At 38.6% G+C, this 16197-nt stretch overlaps 1 protein-coding gene across 1 annotated transcript in view; it reads left to right on the top strand.

Annotated features, from left to right (window-relative positions):
* Window positions 1-16197, top strand: part of LOC126263157 (eIF-2-alpha kinase GCN2) — a 322298-nt gene that overhangs the window by 168384 nt on the left and 137717 nt on the right. The window contains exons 10-12 of the mRNA XM_049960195.1: window positions 1471-1708; window positions 6957-7074; window positions 15954-16100. Coding sequence (XP_049816152.1) covers window positions 1471-1708; window positions 6957-7074; window positions 15954-16100 — 503 coding nt within the window. The remainder of the gene's footprint in view (window positions 1-1470; window positions 1709-6956; window positions 7075-15953; window positions 16101-16197) is intronic.

Here is a 16197-nt window from a genome sequence, read left to right as displayed (position 1 = left end):
GGGGCTTCATTCAATTATATCATTGTTTCATTCCAGATTTCCATCTCCATCCCTGTCCACCTGAGCTAATGTTTCATCTCTAATTACCTTGATGCTAATGGTATACTAAACTCTTAACCAGTTCATTTCATAGACTTAAAATAATAGTAGTACCTGACATCATGTGAATGAAAATAACAGCAGCAAAATTTGATAGTAAATTAGTCCCCGGTAAGCTAAGATAATTAATATGACAAGTGTTATCTGCATACAATTAACTTTGATCTTGATTCCTCTCTCCCGATAATCTAAATCTTTTCCAAAAATAACTTCAGAAGTAAAATTTGAAGAGTAATTTGCCTCCTTCTCTGACAGCTTTCAGTATTCTGATCTTGTTTGTAACATAACATTCATACAGGCTAGATCGTTCTAATACAACTCACTGCTTTTCATTGCTGCCTTTACTGTGAAGGCATCACCATTTAAGCAGGCCAACAGTGATGCGATATTTAACTTTATCAAAAACCTCTTTGTAATCAGTAAAGCATGTCTACTGTGAGACAGCATTTAGTCCACTGTGAGACAACACTGTCAATGCTGTCATGGAAAAATGTTTTGTGGTTGCCTACAGTACCATGATTGTACCCAGGCGAGCGTCTCTTCGTCTGAAGCGAATCGATAGCTTTGAATAAATTTATTCGGGGCTCCAAAAATATGGATGTAGCTTGGGGAGAGGTTGGGTCTGTATGGAGGATGTGTAAGGGCTCAGCACTTCTTCCTCAGTGTAGTTGAAACAACAGACATGCCAGCTTTTGGAAAGTCATGATGACTTTTTTGTACGATTGCAAGGGCCCTCTGTTCATCAATTTTCTCGAACATGGCACCGCAACTAACATGCAAGGTATGTGAACATTTTGAAAAAAAGTGTGCAGGCAATTCCAAATGCCTGTGAATGGGACCATCCTGTTGCAGAATAACGTCCATTCAATAGTTGTCAAGGTTTATCGATTACACTGCAGACGTTTCACTGGGATGCCTACATACAGTCCCGATCTCTCCCCGTGTGGTTTCAAAATTTTTGAAACCCTGAAGAAAGACTTTCATGGCTGTAGATTTGCTTTGGACGAAGAGGTGCATCGTTGGGTACAGTCATGGTTCTGTAGGCAACCGTAAACATTTTTCCATGGCAGCATTGGCGTTGTCTCTCATAGTGGTATAAATGTATTAAGAGTTATGGTGATTACTTTTGAAATAATAAATGGTTCACTTAATTTTCATGTTACTGTTTCTTATAATAAGAGTAAAGCAGGTTAACTGGTTGGAGTCAGGCCTCTAATGTTAGTAATTTGCATGATAGTCTGCAAGCTTCTTGTACAATGTATTTATAATAGTTGTTGTTGCTGGTGCTACTGTGGCCTTTGTAACTCTTTTACTTTGCAGCAAAGTGTGCACTGTTTTTAAACTTGTTATTGTTGTTCCATTTTCCTTCAGGTTTGGTGCGTGTTGGTGATTATAGTCTGGATAAACGATTATCAGAAATCTATCAATCTTCAGTAACTGAAAGAACTGAAAATACCTTTCCCCCATCATTGGGACGTGGTGGCAAAAAATCAGATATATATCGATTTGGAATTCTTATTTTGTCACTACTTCGTGGGTGTATAGTGACAGATATGCTACCAGAAATACCTACGTGTACTCCATCAGATCTAAGAGACTTTCTAGAGAAGTAAGTGTATATGATTGACAAAAGAAAGTTGGGTTTAGTATAGACAACACACAAAATCATGTAGACAATTGTTACAACATTTAGGATGCTTTCCATGCATGTAAAATGTTGCATCGTAATGCTTAGAAACAAGCTATTTACAAAAATAGTTTATGTGGATTACTGTTGTTTGTTTGATTATTTTAATGTAGGTGACAGTAATACTCATTACACAGTATACCTAATTTTGTATGATTTGCTTCTAATACAACAGCTACTTGAAAAAATGCTGCCTGATAGAAAGTAAACATGGTACATAGTTAGGAGAGGATGAAAAATAACCTATAGCTTAATAGTATTAATTCATAGGCTCCTTGTAAAAAAGCTTTAAGCTTTTTTCCTTGACTAAAAAGTCAGATATTGTGTAACCTCTGCATTTAATGCTTAGTAAAGTCAAACATTCATACAAAAAATATGATAATTTCGTATCTAAGAGTGGAAAGTCCAGGATGGAATAACATCAGTTTTACAATAAGAATAAATCGCTACCCACCATAAAGTGGAGATACCGAGTTGCAGACAGGCACAATGAACAGACTGTTAAACATTTAAGCTTTCGAGTAAAAGGCTTTCCTCCAAAGTAGGAAATACACCCACATTCACATAAGAAAAACTCTCACATACGACCACTGTCTCAGGCTGTTGTAGCAGTATCACCTCTCTTTCATTCTCAATAAAATTCATAATACCGTGTGATCAAAAAATCAGTATAAATTTGAAAAATGAATAAATCACGGAATAATGTAGATACAGAGGTACAAATTGACACACATGCTTGGAATGACATGGGGTTTTATTAGAACCAAAAAAATACAAAAGTTCAAAAAATGTTCAACAGATGGTGCTTCATCTGATCAGAATATCAAGAAGACAAAGCAAAGATGATGTTCTTTAGAGGAAATGCTCAATATGTCCACCATCATTCCTCAACAGTAGCTGTAGTTGAGGAATAATGTTGTGAACAGCATTGTAAAGCATGTCCGGAGTTATGGTGAGGCATTGGCGTCGAATGTTGTCTTTCAGCATCCCTAGAGATGTTGGTCGATCACGATACACTTGCAACTTCAGGTAACCCCAAAGCCAATAATCGTATGGACTGAGGTATGGGGACCTGGGAGGCCAAGCATGACGAAAGTGGCAGCTGAGCACACGATCATCACCAAACGACGCGCGCAAGAGATCTTTCACGCATCTAGCAATATGGGGTGGACCGCCATCCTGCATAAACATCATACGTTCCAGCAGGTGTTTTGCAGCCAGGCTGGGGATGATGCGATTCTGTAACATAGCGGCGTACCTCTCAACTGTCACAGTAGCAGTTACAAAACCAGAATCACGCATTTCCTCGAAGAAAAAAGGCCCAATAACGGTGGATGTGGTAAATCCAACCCATACCATGACTTTCTCGTCTTGCAGTGGAGTTTCCACAACAGTTCTAGGATTTTTGGTAGCCCAAATTCTGCAGTTGTGGGCGTTGACAGACCCTCGGAGCGTGAAATGAGCTTCATCGGTCCACAACACGTTACTCAACCAATCGTCAACTTCCGCCATCTTTTGAAATGCCCACACCGCAAATGCCCTCCGCTTCACTAAATCGTCAAGTAACAGTTCATGATGCCGATGGATTTTGTACGGATAGCATCGGAGGGTACGCCTCAGTGCCAACCAAACAGTAGTGTATGGAATGCTGGTGCGATGTGCGACTGCACGAGTGCTGACTTCCCCGTGCATAGACAAGCCCGCTACAGTCTCCATTTCTTCGTGAACTGTCTCAGCAGCATTACGCCTTGTGCTCAGTCGGCCACTACGAGGTCTATCGTCTAAACAACTCGTGGCTTCGAACTTCGAAATCATTCTCGCCACAGCTGCATTTGTCAATGGACCTTTACCCGTTCGAATCCCTTTCCTATGATGATAGGATCGTAACGCTGAACTAGCACATTCCCCATTCTGATAATACAGCTTCACTAAAAGCGTCTTTTCAGGTAACGTTAAAATGCTGCGACTGCTGGCGCAATTGATTCTCTCTCTCATTACAGCTCCTTTTATACACGATTGTCATGCGCAGTCACAGACGTTTTGCTGTCCAGCACCATCTGTCGGACATTTTGTGAACTCCCCCCCCCCCCCCCTCCAATAAAACCCCATGTTATTCCAAGCATGTGTGTCAATTTTTACCTCTCTATCTACATTATTCCATGGTTTATTAAGTTTTCAAATTTATACTGACTTTTTGATCAAGCGGTATTAACAGCAAATTGCCATGGTTTCCTGTGAAGGATTTTTCATGGTCTGTTTTCACTCTCACCCTGCAAGACAACACAGCCTGCTATTTTGAGTTTAAACATTACTGTACTTAGTCAGATGACCAATTTACTTCTCGCTAAGACTGATTGACCAAACCTCCTGTCCAAGTAATTAAGTAAAGTAGATGATGAGAAAATTCTTGATATATTACACAGTTTATAAAAGTTTCATGTAGGAATTACAATCACTTTATAAATTAAAATATTGGAAACATGCTATTTGATTCAAGGAATAAGGTTGCTTTAAATGTAATATCAGTACCTGTCCACAAACACACTTTTTAATTGTTCGAAAATTTTCATTTCCTTTAAAGAAATTTAGCTTATTTATATGTTTGTCATGACTAGCACTAATGATGATATCAAGACTGTTAAATCTCCTGAAAAATTTTGATAATTTTCACTCCAGAACTGCCTCATGTACTAATTTGGTGATATCATAGCCAGCTGCATAGACATCCAGATCCAGTTTTGCATTTATTTTAAGATAATGAAGTGTTATTACAGTTGTCTTCAAATTTCAGTAGAACAACATGCTTTAAGTTACATTTTTCTACAAAATTTGTGGTTTCAGCATTGAATCTGATTTCTCTATGTAACTTGAACAGTGCTCAAGGCACTGTTATATATGAAACATACATGTGAAACTAAGCTTAACACTTCCGATACTGTGGATGTGAATACACGCCCTGCTATGCTACTCCCTAGATGCTGTGGATATGTATACATGTGCCGCTTGAGTTTTCCTACAGTGCTGTGGACATCTGTATCCCTCCTGAGTTGCTGACCTCTAACTGCTGTGGACGAATTACTTCCATATCTTGGTGAATAAAAAAGATTTGGCTGTTCCTCATACAACATATGTGCCTCATTGCATGCTATCATTTAAAGAAAAGAAAAGGGGGAAAACAACAACAACTCATTTCCATATCTTGAATTGCTTAAGAGATATGACAGTTGTTATAACCATATGATCACATTGTGCAAGTACGTGAAGGGGTGACCATCCACTCACTGCACATAAAACCCAGTTACTCAGTGACAACATGAAATACCATTCTGCTCTCAATTTCAATTAAAATATCAATATCTTACATACATTTCATTCACTGCAATGTATGGGCTAAAATCAGCCATACACAAAGTTTACACAATGCGTTTTGACCTCTGCAAAATCTATAAAATTTTGCACAAAGTTGTACTTAATTTGATGCAGCACAGTAACAATGGCATATAAAGAAATGAAACTCAGTCCTTTATCAAGCAAAGATATCAGACTGTAAGACATGCAAAAATCAAATTTTTCATCTAATAGTTTTCTTAAAATTAGGTAATTAGTGTTTCATAACAGCTGCATCACAACTCGTAACTCGAACACTTGGAAACTTCTGTTCAAACAATCTATGAATTGTACAAGAGGACACTGTACACACATATGAATCATAAATAAACAATAATTCGCTCTTGCCATTATTGCATTCGCAGACTTCACTGTTACACTTAGGATGCCTGTTTCACTGTTCAAATGACACTGGCCAACAAGACACATATGCCTGTATGGTCTTCAGGGTAAAACCCACAAAAGGGGGAGGGGGGGGGGTCATAGTGGGCCCCTGTGGGATCCATTCAACGGGCAAGGGCAGCTTCTGTAGCTGGCTTGCAACACCCCGTGCAAGCGATCATCAGGTAAATGGAATACACTGTATTTTGTCAATCAGTCAAAAGTGTGTTTAAGGATACTACAAATTATTTTCCATTTTTAATGATTCAATAGTTGTTATTGCTGAATGGAAAGATTGTCATTTACATGATTAAGGCTAATAAAAAAATTAAGAAGACAAATTACTGTATAAAAGGGTTATATAATGAAGTTCAGTGGATTGAGTCTTTAATATACTTGTGGAACAAGCCTCACAAAAAAATCATTTCTCTATTGCATGTGAATGTACAGCAAAAATGTTGTCATCTTTGAAATTGCACTGTAGGGGAAAAATAATTATATTCTGCAGTCAGATGTACTTGCATAGTGAAACAGGTAGTGGTCTAATAAAACTAGCCTGCACAGGTCCAAAAAGCTCTTGAGATGAATGTTACAGCATGCCATATAAACCAGTATAGTGCAGCGAGAATCACACAGTGTAAACATCCGTGGTTAAGGACTTATTTAAAAGCATGACATTTGTCATCGGTGGTCCAAGCATTGCTTCATCCTGGATTATGTTTGTTCTAAGATGAGTCAGATTTATATCCTCATGAGAATGGATAGGTACAAAAATGGAGTACAGCACTTAGCCTGGCTCCTCAGTTCCCTGGTCCTACCATAACTTTACGCTTCTGGAATATTTTGGAGGCTAAGTGGCTTTTTCTAACTTATTATTTCTGTTTAGACTTTGCAAGGTAGACACACAAGGGTTCATTGTTTTCATGATATTGTACAACACATATATTTCTCATTTTGAGACTGGTCACAAGCTGAAAGTTTTGACCCAAAATAGAAAACCACTTACTGATAGTAAAATGTTTACATATAACTTTTTATAGGTGATAGAATAACCACTTATGTTAATGATGAAATAAATGTGAGTTTCCTGTGCCTGATTTTAAAGGATGCTCAGGAGTCTGTTGTTCATATGAAATGACTACAAACACACTGCAGTTAACACTTGAATCAAAGGTTTTGTTAGTCATACTACCTCCACTTTGTATGCTTATTCCTTTACTCTTAAGATGAATGAAAGTTACCATTTCTTTGGAAGATGATGTAACATTTGGACAATTCTTGTGCAAATAACACGATTGTATGTACTGACTACTATTCTGGTGAATGAAATGGTCGTGAAGTCACTTTATCATGAGTGTAAAATATTGCATTGGATGGTTTAGTATTTTTCTTAAACTTTCAGATGTTTTGCAAAGGATGAACATGTGCGTTGGAGTGCAGCACAGCTCCTGGAACACCAGTTCGTACGGATTCCCATTGAACGTCTTCCCAGTCCTTGTAAAAGTGCCGATGACGCACAGGTAATAGATTCTCTAAACTATTTGATAGGATAAAATATTAAAAAGAATTTCTTTGCTTATTATAAATGAATCAAAATTTCAGATAGTTTTAAAATAATGGAAACCATTGGTTCCAGAAGACAGGTAATATATTCTGTGATTTGATTGATCATTCATGTGGTGTGACTGTCATGTATTATTTTAATAAAATAGTGTGTCATGTATTCATCTGTAAAATAAATCAGGTACAGAAGAGCAAAAGTGTAAGTGCTACTGACTTTCAGTGAAGGCATGGTCTTATGGTGCAACTAACTAAAGTTTATGTATTACAATTAACCAATGTGATGGGCTCATTGAAAATACAAATGACTTTGGTAGTAATGGCACAGAGGATTCAGGACAAGAAGTTATCAGTGAGAAATAATTGGAGTCAATAGATAGTGTACTGCAGGCCTGACCTCCGTGTTGTCCTCAGTCCTCTGTGTTGTCCTCAGACAGTGGTGTCATTGAATGCGGTATGAAGGGGCATGTGATGAGCACATTGTTCTCCAGGCCATTGTTGAGTTTCTTGACCTTGCAGCTGCTATTACTCTGTCAAGTATCTCCTCAAGTGGCCTCATGTAGCTGAGTGCATCCTATTCCAGTCCTTCACCAAGGAAAAGTCATTTGAGTACCGGGAGTCAAACCCAGGTCCCCCACCTGGCAGTCAGTTGTGCTGACCACTCAGCGACAGGTGTGGACAGTAGTCCTAAATGACTGAGAAAGTCAAACATTGATAAAGTATTTCCACAATACACATTTTTAAATACTTCGACAACAGTAAGTGTCCGAAACACCTTGTTTGTGCAGTCACAGTCTGATAAGAATTGTAATGTGAGAACATCTAGGTTGGATGACTGCCTTCAAAGCTTGTAAATAATTATGGACTAGAGATAACTCACTGAATAATAGAGGCCTTGAGTCATTGATACGTATATAAACCAGACTGAAAATGTACTTGTTCCTTTATGAATGTTTTTACAATTTAAAGTACCCATACGGATATGTGTGTGCGCACTTCACCACTTACACACTTGTATGGCTGCATGAGGTTGGCTGAATGAACAATATTGGGTTTGCAGTTCTGCAGCATGATTGGGGAGAGGATTTGTGTGAGGTGCAGTTGGGGAGTGGAGAAAGGAGGCAGGAAGGGGTGATGAATGGGGGTGACAGCTCAGAGTGATGCAGCAGATGCATGAGAAGGAAATGCGTCAGTGACACTGTATCAATGAGTTTCTGCAGTGCGCTGTGAGGATGACATGGAAGAGAGGATTGGAAAGGGGCGACAGAACAGAGGAAGAGGAAATTCTAGGGAAGAATGTGTGGGTGTAGGATAAGTTAAGTTAGGCTTTGTTCACAATGGCACCAACATTGGGACTTTCCACTGACAACCATCACCCAAAGTCGGGTGATATTTTCAAATCAATACACCATTACATGCATGGTATCAGTGCATCCGATGTACAGACTTTGGACAATGGTCAGTGGAATTTAAATCAGTTTGTTTTATTTGGTTGAGTCGATCAACACTCCCAAACTGAAACATAGATTCTGATAAACATTTAAGTTTAGTGCAAGAAAGGACTAGTTTGTGACATCCTGAGGATGAGAAATGTAATAACAAGTATAAGTCTCTGAATCCGTGGTCTGAAATTGCTACTTTCTGAGAAACCACAAGTTTTGAGCAACTTATAACTTTAATAATAATTAATTGAACATTACCTAGTGTTATATTACGCATGTTCTGTGGCTTTTATTTCAGCTTCTTTTGTGTACTTAAAATCCAGCATGTGATGCAGGCGAAATCTGTATTGGAAATTTTAGGCACAGATTATAACTTCAAAAAAATTGTGTTCAAATGAGAGAGGAGACATATATCAACTATGATGCTTAAAGTTACTGTAGTGGATTTATTGTTTTTGTTGTTATTATTATTATTATTATTGTGGTATCTGGGCATTAGCTTTCTATGTATTATTATTACTGCTTAGTGCTGTTTTTATGCTAGTAGGTTGATGATTCTGTAATTTGAGGTGGTTCACAAATGTGGTCTATGTGTTTCCACTTTTCAGTGCTTTAGGCATTCAGAGTATCTTATTATAAAATTTATATCTGTCTTTTGCACACATGTTGAATGACAGCCATTGAATGTTAATTGACATATGTAATTTTGCTGATTTTATATGAAGCTGTTCAGAGTGTTTGTAATCTTGTTTTTCGGTATCACCAGCAGCATCTCAAATGTGTAATAGAACGTTTCTTTCTTTATCTAATATTCAGAAAACTTTTTTGGCAAGGGTGATTATGGGAGTGAAGTAGAATGTGTTACAATGACAGACCACATTTATGTAGTTCAGAAAGGCTTGCTTGAGGGGGGAGGGGATCAAGATGGCACAAATTGTGAAGCAGCTATTGAAGTCAGATATGTTGTGCTCAGCAGCATGTTCCACTTTTGGGTGCCGTCTTATCTCTTCACCTCAATTTGTTAGTGGCCATTCGTTCAGATGGACAGCTGTTCGTGGTTATGCTAGCATAAAATACTGTGCAGAAGTTGCAGCAGAGCTATTACATGACATGCCTGCTTTCACAAAAGGCCTTGCGACTAATGTGACAGGATAAACCTGTGGTCGGTGGGAAGTAGGGGATGCTGGATAGGTGTATCCAACAGATCTTGCACTGAGTCTTCCACAGGGTTATGATTCATGTCGCAAGAGGTTGGGAATGGGTGTGGCATGGGGATGGAGCAGGATATCGTATCATGTAGACTGGGTGGCCAGTGGAACCCTACTTTGGGAGAGGTGGGAAGGATTGTGAGTAAAATGTTCCTCATATCTGGGAACAGTAGAAAATAGTAGAAGTCCTGGTGAAGGATATGGTTCATTTGTTTCAGTCTAGGATGATAAAAGGTAATGAAGGGAATGCTCCTTTGCAGCTGATTCTAAGAGGCGGTGAGAGGATTAGAGGTGTGTTGATCTATCTGTGAAATAGGTTTGGGGATAGTGCCTGTCTGTGAAGGTCTTAGTGGGACTTTCAACTTAATGGGCAAGGGAATTCTCATCACTACAGATGCTCTATTCGCGGTTGGCCAGACTATGTGGGAGTGAATTTTTGGAGTGGAAGGGTGACAAGTATCAAAATGCAGGTATTGTTGATAGTGGGCTTTATATGGACAGTAGTGTGAATGGAATCTGCACTTGAAAGTCTGGTCAGCCCCAAGAGACTAGAAGCAAGTGGTATTATGACAAGACACTATGGATCAATAAATATTAGATGAGTGTGAGGATGCCAAATGAGCTACATTGCAGATGTCTGAGGGAGCTGCCTACCCCCTAGTATTAAACATGGAGATGACTCTGTAAATATTTGATTGGCTGCCTTATGTAGGAATTGCTGCTTTGTGGTGTTACCTCAGTCCCATTAGATCAATATTTTATCTGTTGGGCAGCATTACGATATTTTGTTTGTAGAAGTATGAGTTCCAAATATATGAACTAATGCCATGCAAATAGAATTAGTATTAAAGAAGTAATGAATCAAAATGTCATGCCTGGTGTAGTAAGTTTATCGCTTACTATGTTTTTGATTTTCATGCCGTTAAACTGCCCCATCAGACATGGCATTTTAATTTATTATTTCTTTAATACTAACTATTCACACATACCACTGAACGTGCCTGCAAAATTGTATCATTTTACTACTCACAATTCAGGTGATATGATGTCATAATCACTTGGATGCTTAGAAACAATTGCACCATGCATAACTTTTCAATTTATAACCTCTTTACTACTAACTCTGTTCCCAACACGTTCCGCAATCATTATCTACAAAAGCCACTGAATGTACCTTCAGAATTATATTAGTGTATGACCACACAGTTCTGAGGGACATAATAAATACTGAGTTGTGTGAAAGTGAAATTGCAGGGTGAAATTTGCTAGAGATTTAGGTGAAATATGTGTACAAATATGTGATATGTGCATACATGGGTGAAGCCACAGCTAAAAAGCTCTTTCTAACCCATGAAATGATCTCAGTCAAACTTGGTACGCATGTCACTTACTATCAGGAGAGAAATACTGTGGGCTTAAGAACCACTAACCTCCTATTGGGTGGGAGTGATGGGACAGAGAAGGGTGGGGGAAGAGGAGACAGGCAAGTAGAAGATTGGAGTAAATGCGTACCCGGGCAACACTGGGTACTCAGCTAGTGTAAACATAAAACAATCGCCACAATTCAGCAAAATTTTTAATCTTAACATGTACATTGTTAAATAGTAAGCTGATAAAAAGGTAAAAATTTCTCCGTTTTTTCACAACTTCAGTTTTCAGGTCTTTGAGCGCAGCACACTAATTCAGTGAGCCCCCAACAATCGTTTAAGTACTTCATTACTTCGATAAATTTTCTTGCTGATAAAACTTTTTAGATCCATCCTACATGACAAGATTGTGAGCAGTACAGTGCACAAACATAGTTAAGATTCTTCTTTGCATATTCATGACTTCAATCCTTAGAATTAGCCAGAAACATTTGATGCCCCATTGTAATACTGGCCTTTGAGTTTTGAGGGTGATAATGTGCTGTGCAGGATTAAAATACCATTTATGAGATTAAACAAGATATCTGCTGAAGTACTATCTGCAGAAATAACTTTGAGACAAACAGAGACTTGCTCAGTTTGGAACATGCCATAAGTTTCATTCAATAAAACCGAAAAAATTCTGCAATGCTAACCTGACTTGGGTCAAGACATGCTTTCTTATAAGCTCACACTCATATCAGAGCTGAAGCTGGATGTTTGTTCATCTTTTTTTTGGTACCCAATCAGCTGCATAGAGGAGTGAAATGATGACAGGGTCAAGGCGAGATAGATTTTCCAGGTATCTTTTGTTGGAGACAGTATAGAAAGACTCAGATGTTAGACTGAGGAGGTAGATATGGAGATGATAGGTGAAATGAGCTTTTGCTGCTTTTTTTTTATTGCTGCCTCACATGTTAACAGTGAACATACAGAAGATCACAGACATTGAATTATAAAAACATAGATGAGGCTTGCTAGATTATCCAATCAGAAACCTGAACAAATGGCCAAACCGGCCTATAACTTTATTCGAAGATTCAGATATATACAGTAATCTATGGAACTAAAGAGCATGAACCATGGAAATGCCACATCCTGTTGTTCTAATGCTACCCTTATGTTCAAGTACTTGTCACAGTGTAAGTGACATACAGACAGACATAGGTACACGTAGACAAAAGTATGATGGAAACTAGTAACCCTAGCTAAGAGGTACTTATATGCAAGCTTTGCAAGTCCTTAGTGCACAAAGTTAATCGAGTTTGACTGCTTTCTTAGCATCTGCTGTAGGTTCGTCCTTCCAAGACAGCTGTCCCATTATCTCTTCTATTCGCTGGAACTCTCGAACTCTACCTTGACTGGCATTTGAGGACTTCTAAATATGATGCTGAGGCAGTTTGCTTATGGATGATATATAACTGCATCACTTTTTACCCCCCCCCCCATTCTTAGTCAATGCGCGTGAAATCAGTGGTTTCTCAATGCACGTGACTTCTCAATGGATTGACGAAAGCGGCTTACACTCTGCACTTCACCTAAGTTACAAGGCTTACAGCTAATATTCATTCTTAGATGATTTTTCTCTTTTTTCTGGCAACCTATCGCACTTTTTGTAACCCAGATTTTAATTCTGCCACATCACGTACTTGAGCCTTTAAAACAACAGAAGTTTGAATTTTCATTGTCATTTTGGATTCTCGTACCAGAAGACCATGTCTCACCAGTGTCTTTAACGTGCTGAATATTTCCAATAACTCTTTTTGATTATCCACCATTTGTTTCAATTGAAATGACAATATCAATTGAATGACTTTAGTAGTTTCATCATTTTGGAATGCTTCAGTGTAATTAATAGTAAAAGAACTTGTTGCACGAGTCTTTATCCTCTGTGCTTCATGTTTCCTGTTTGAAAATCCATTGTCAAGCCAAACATTCCTCGATTTTATGGCCTGTTGGTCAGAACTGGCTATTAACTTTCACTCACACACTTTCGTAAAGATTTGAAAAATTCCATTTATTTGTTTCTCGAAGACAGCAAACTGTTATTAAAATCACTATAATGCTTTTTGTAAACAACAGGAATTTAAACTACATGCATTGGAGTGTAAAAATATAAAAGCACATATTTGGATTTACAGTGTAGGTCTTAATTTTGTGTAAATAAAAATAATATTTACACTTCAAAATTATTGGAATTTCTTTTAAAAACAGAAAAGGCTCTGTGATTTTAAAGTACACTCAGGATTTTCACAGTTGGCTACATCAACATGTTCATCACTAAACAACAATAGTTCTAGATTCTCTTCCCTGTTCTGCTGCCTAACTGCTTCAAGTATGCTCTCCTCAATTTTTCTCTTGTTTCTCACCACAAATCTGTCCATGTCTGTTGTGAATGCTTTTACAATGAAAGGGAAACTTGAGATATAACACTGTTCAGCCTTTTGTAGACAGTCTCTTCTAGAGTGAATGTTCTCTCTGCAGTGGAGTGTGCACTGGTCTGACATTTCCTGGGAAATTAAAACTATGTGCCGGTCTGGTACTTCAGCCTCGGACATTTGCCTTCTGCAGGCAAGTACTCTACCAACTGAGCTTCCCTAGCGTAACTTACAACCTGTCCTCACAGTTTTTCTTGTGCCAGTACCTCATCTTGTACCTTCCAGTTTTCACATAAGTTTTCCTATAAATCCTGCTTGAATAGTACTCATGGAAGAAATACTATTGAGGAGATACTGCTTAGCCACAGTCAGGGGGACTGTTTCCTGAACAGGCTGTTGCCAAGCCATATCTCCACAATTTTGTTTCCTCTAGCAGTTCTAACTGGGCAAGATTCACAGGAGAATTTCTGTGAAGTTTGGAAGGTAGGAGGTGAGGTGCTGACAGAAGTAAAGCTTGGGGGGGGGGGGGGGGGGGGGTCGTCATGAGCCATTCTTGGGTAACTCATTCAGTAGAACACTTCTGAGTCTTGATCTCTTGATCTGATACACAGTTTTAATCTGCCTGGAAGTTCCAGTTACTTACTTTCTTATATTATTCTTCACTCACTCGGGGTGCATTTCACTTGGTGATAAAGTAAGAATATCTCAGAAAGACAAATGTTTACTGATGTTCTTATGCTAAAAGTGCACTGAAAATCGACTAGCCATGGCTACAGAAAAAACAGTGTCTGATGAAAAATTATTTTGCTAATTTTATTTATATTATAAAATTGGTAGGCAATGTGTCTTTAATAAACGCGTAATAATATGAAAAGCTACTTTTACTGCTAGCATGTTTGCTGTTTGTCACCAGTAGATGCTCAGTTAAAAGCTCAATCATATACTGTCTGACAAAAAAAGTTAAGCATGTAGAATGGGAGAATAAAAGGAAATGAAACCTGATGGGTGATAGGGTATGTGATATTATTTCAGTGATTACAAAATTGATTCAAATTTACAAAGAACTTCACAGTAGGAGCCCACTGACCACTATGGCATTTACCCCACTGGCCTGCATACACGCACTGACCCGGTTCGAAAGGGTGTCATAAAACCATTGTATCCTCGTCTGAGGCAAGTTGGCCTGCAATTATTGTAACTGCTCTGTGGCATCCTGGATACTGGCACTCTGAAGGAGTTGACATCTGATCTGAGTATCTTGCTGGCTATGGGAGTTTCTCAGTATTACGCAGACATGTATTTCCTGTTGAAAAATGACATGATGACAGTGTCACACGAGAGGTAACACATTGAGGACTCAGGCTGTACGTGATGTCCTGCGTGCCTTTAGATTTCCCTCGATCTCTGTTAGTCGTGATCTAAACTCATACTTGATGGTTCCCCACACCACAACTCCAGGAGCTACACTACTGTGCATCTCCAAAACATTGGAAGAAAGTTCCCCAGGTCGTCTCCACCTGAGAGTGTCATAATTGGTAAATCAGAACCATGATTAATTGCTAAACGTGATGCGACACCTTATATCAGTAATCCATGCCTCCTGATCACAGCACCATTCCAGATGCAGCCATTGTTCTTATAGTCTCAACTTTCACATCCTTCATACGCTGTACAAGGTCTCGTAACAACACTAAACATGAACAACACACTTGCACTCTGGTGGTCATTCTAAAAGTTGCAGAAAATTGCAACTTTTATCATTTACATTCACACTGTTGGAGTGAATGTGCACCCCGACTATATCTTCTGGTTGTTTCACCTTTTTGTCTGGCTGTGTCTATTTTCATAAATGCTTGTTTTCATACACTGGGAGAACTGTGGTGGAGCTGCCGTCTTTATCAGAACAGCTGCTATACCTCATGATGATTAGCAGCCATCTCATCACTTGGGTAAGCTACTCTTTAATTTGGACCGTAGCATTCCCAAATGTGGGGTACCAGCTAAACCAGTATGTTAGGTTAGTAAAGTCACGACACATTTGTGATGCTGCTGCCCCACTTTGGAATGGCTGCTCTATCATTTGCGAGAGCAGCTCTCCCAAAGAGGAAACTTACTATTGTCCAACATGTTGGAGTGAATGGGTTTCTACTTGTATCTGGAAGAGCAGCTTTTTTAAAAGTAGGAGAGAAGTCACTCTAAAACATAAGTATGCCATTGTAAATACAATTAGCATATCTGCTCCACAAACATTCTCTCAGTATATATTATGTTTACTCAAATCCATAGTAGGTATTTTACCCACTCTAAATTTTTTGAGTGGGTGCATGAACCTACTACATCCATACCAGCCATTGTATCTGCACATATTATTAAGTATTCAGAAATATTTTCTTGGTATGTCTTAGCCACCTGAGGATGAAACGTGTGAAGAGGAACCTGATACTGATATTCACATGATGTTGCCAACCAATCTCAAGGGGCAGTCCAGAATCCAAAATGAGTTTGAAGTGCTCAAGTGGCTGGGCAAAGGAGCATTTGGTGATGTACTGAAGGTAATAAAAATCATTGAACATAAGCAAGAAGAATAAGAAAGTGCATAAATCATTTTCCCATTGTTTAGTTCAGGCACATTGTTCTTGTAGGACTTCT

Source organism: Schistocerca nitens, chromosome 1 (genome assembly GCF_023898315.1).
Source record: "Schistocerca nitens isolate TAMUIC-IGC-003100 chromosome 1, iqSchNite1.1, whole genome shotgun sequence".
NCBI classification, from domain to species: Eukaryota; Metazoa; Arthropoda; class Insecta; order Orthoptera; family Acrididae; genus Schistocerca; species Schistocerca nitens.
Note: the sequence above shows the minus strand (reverse complement) of the source record. Positions and strands in the feature narration are given on the sequence as shown.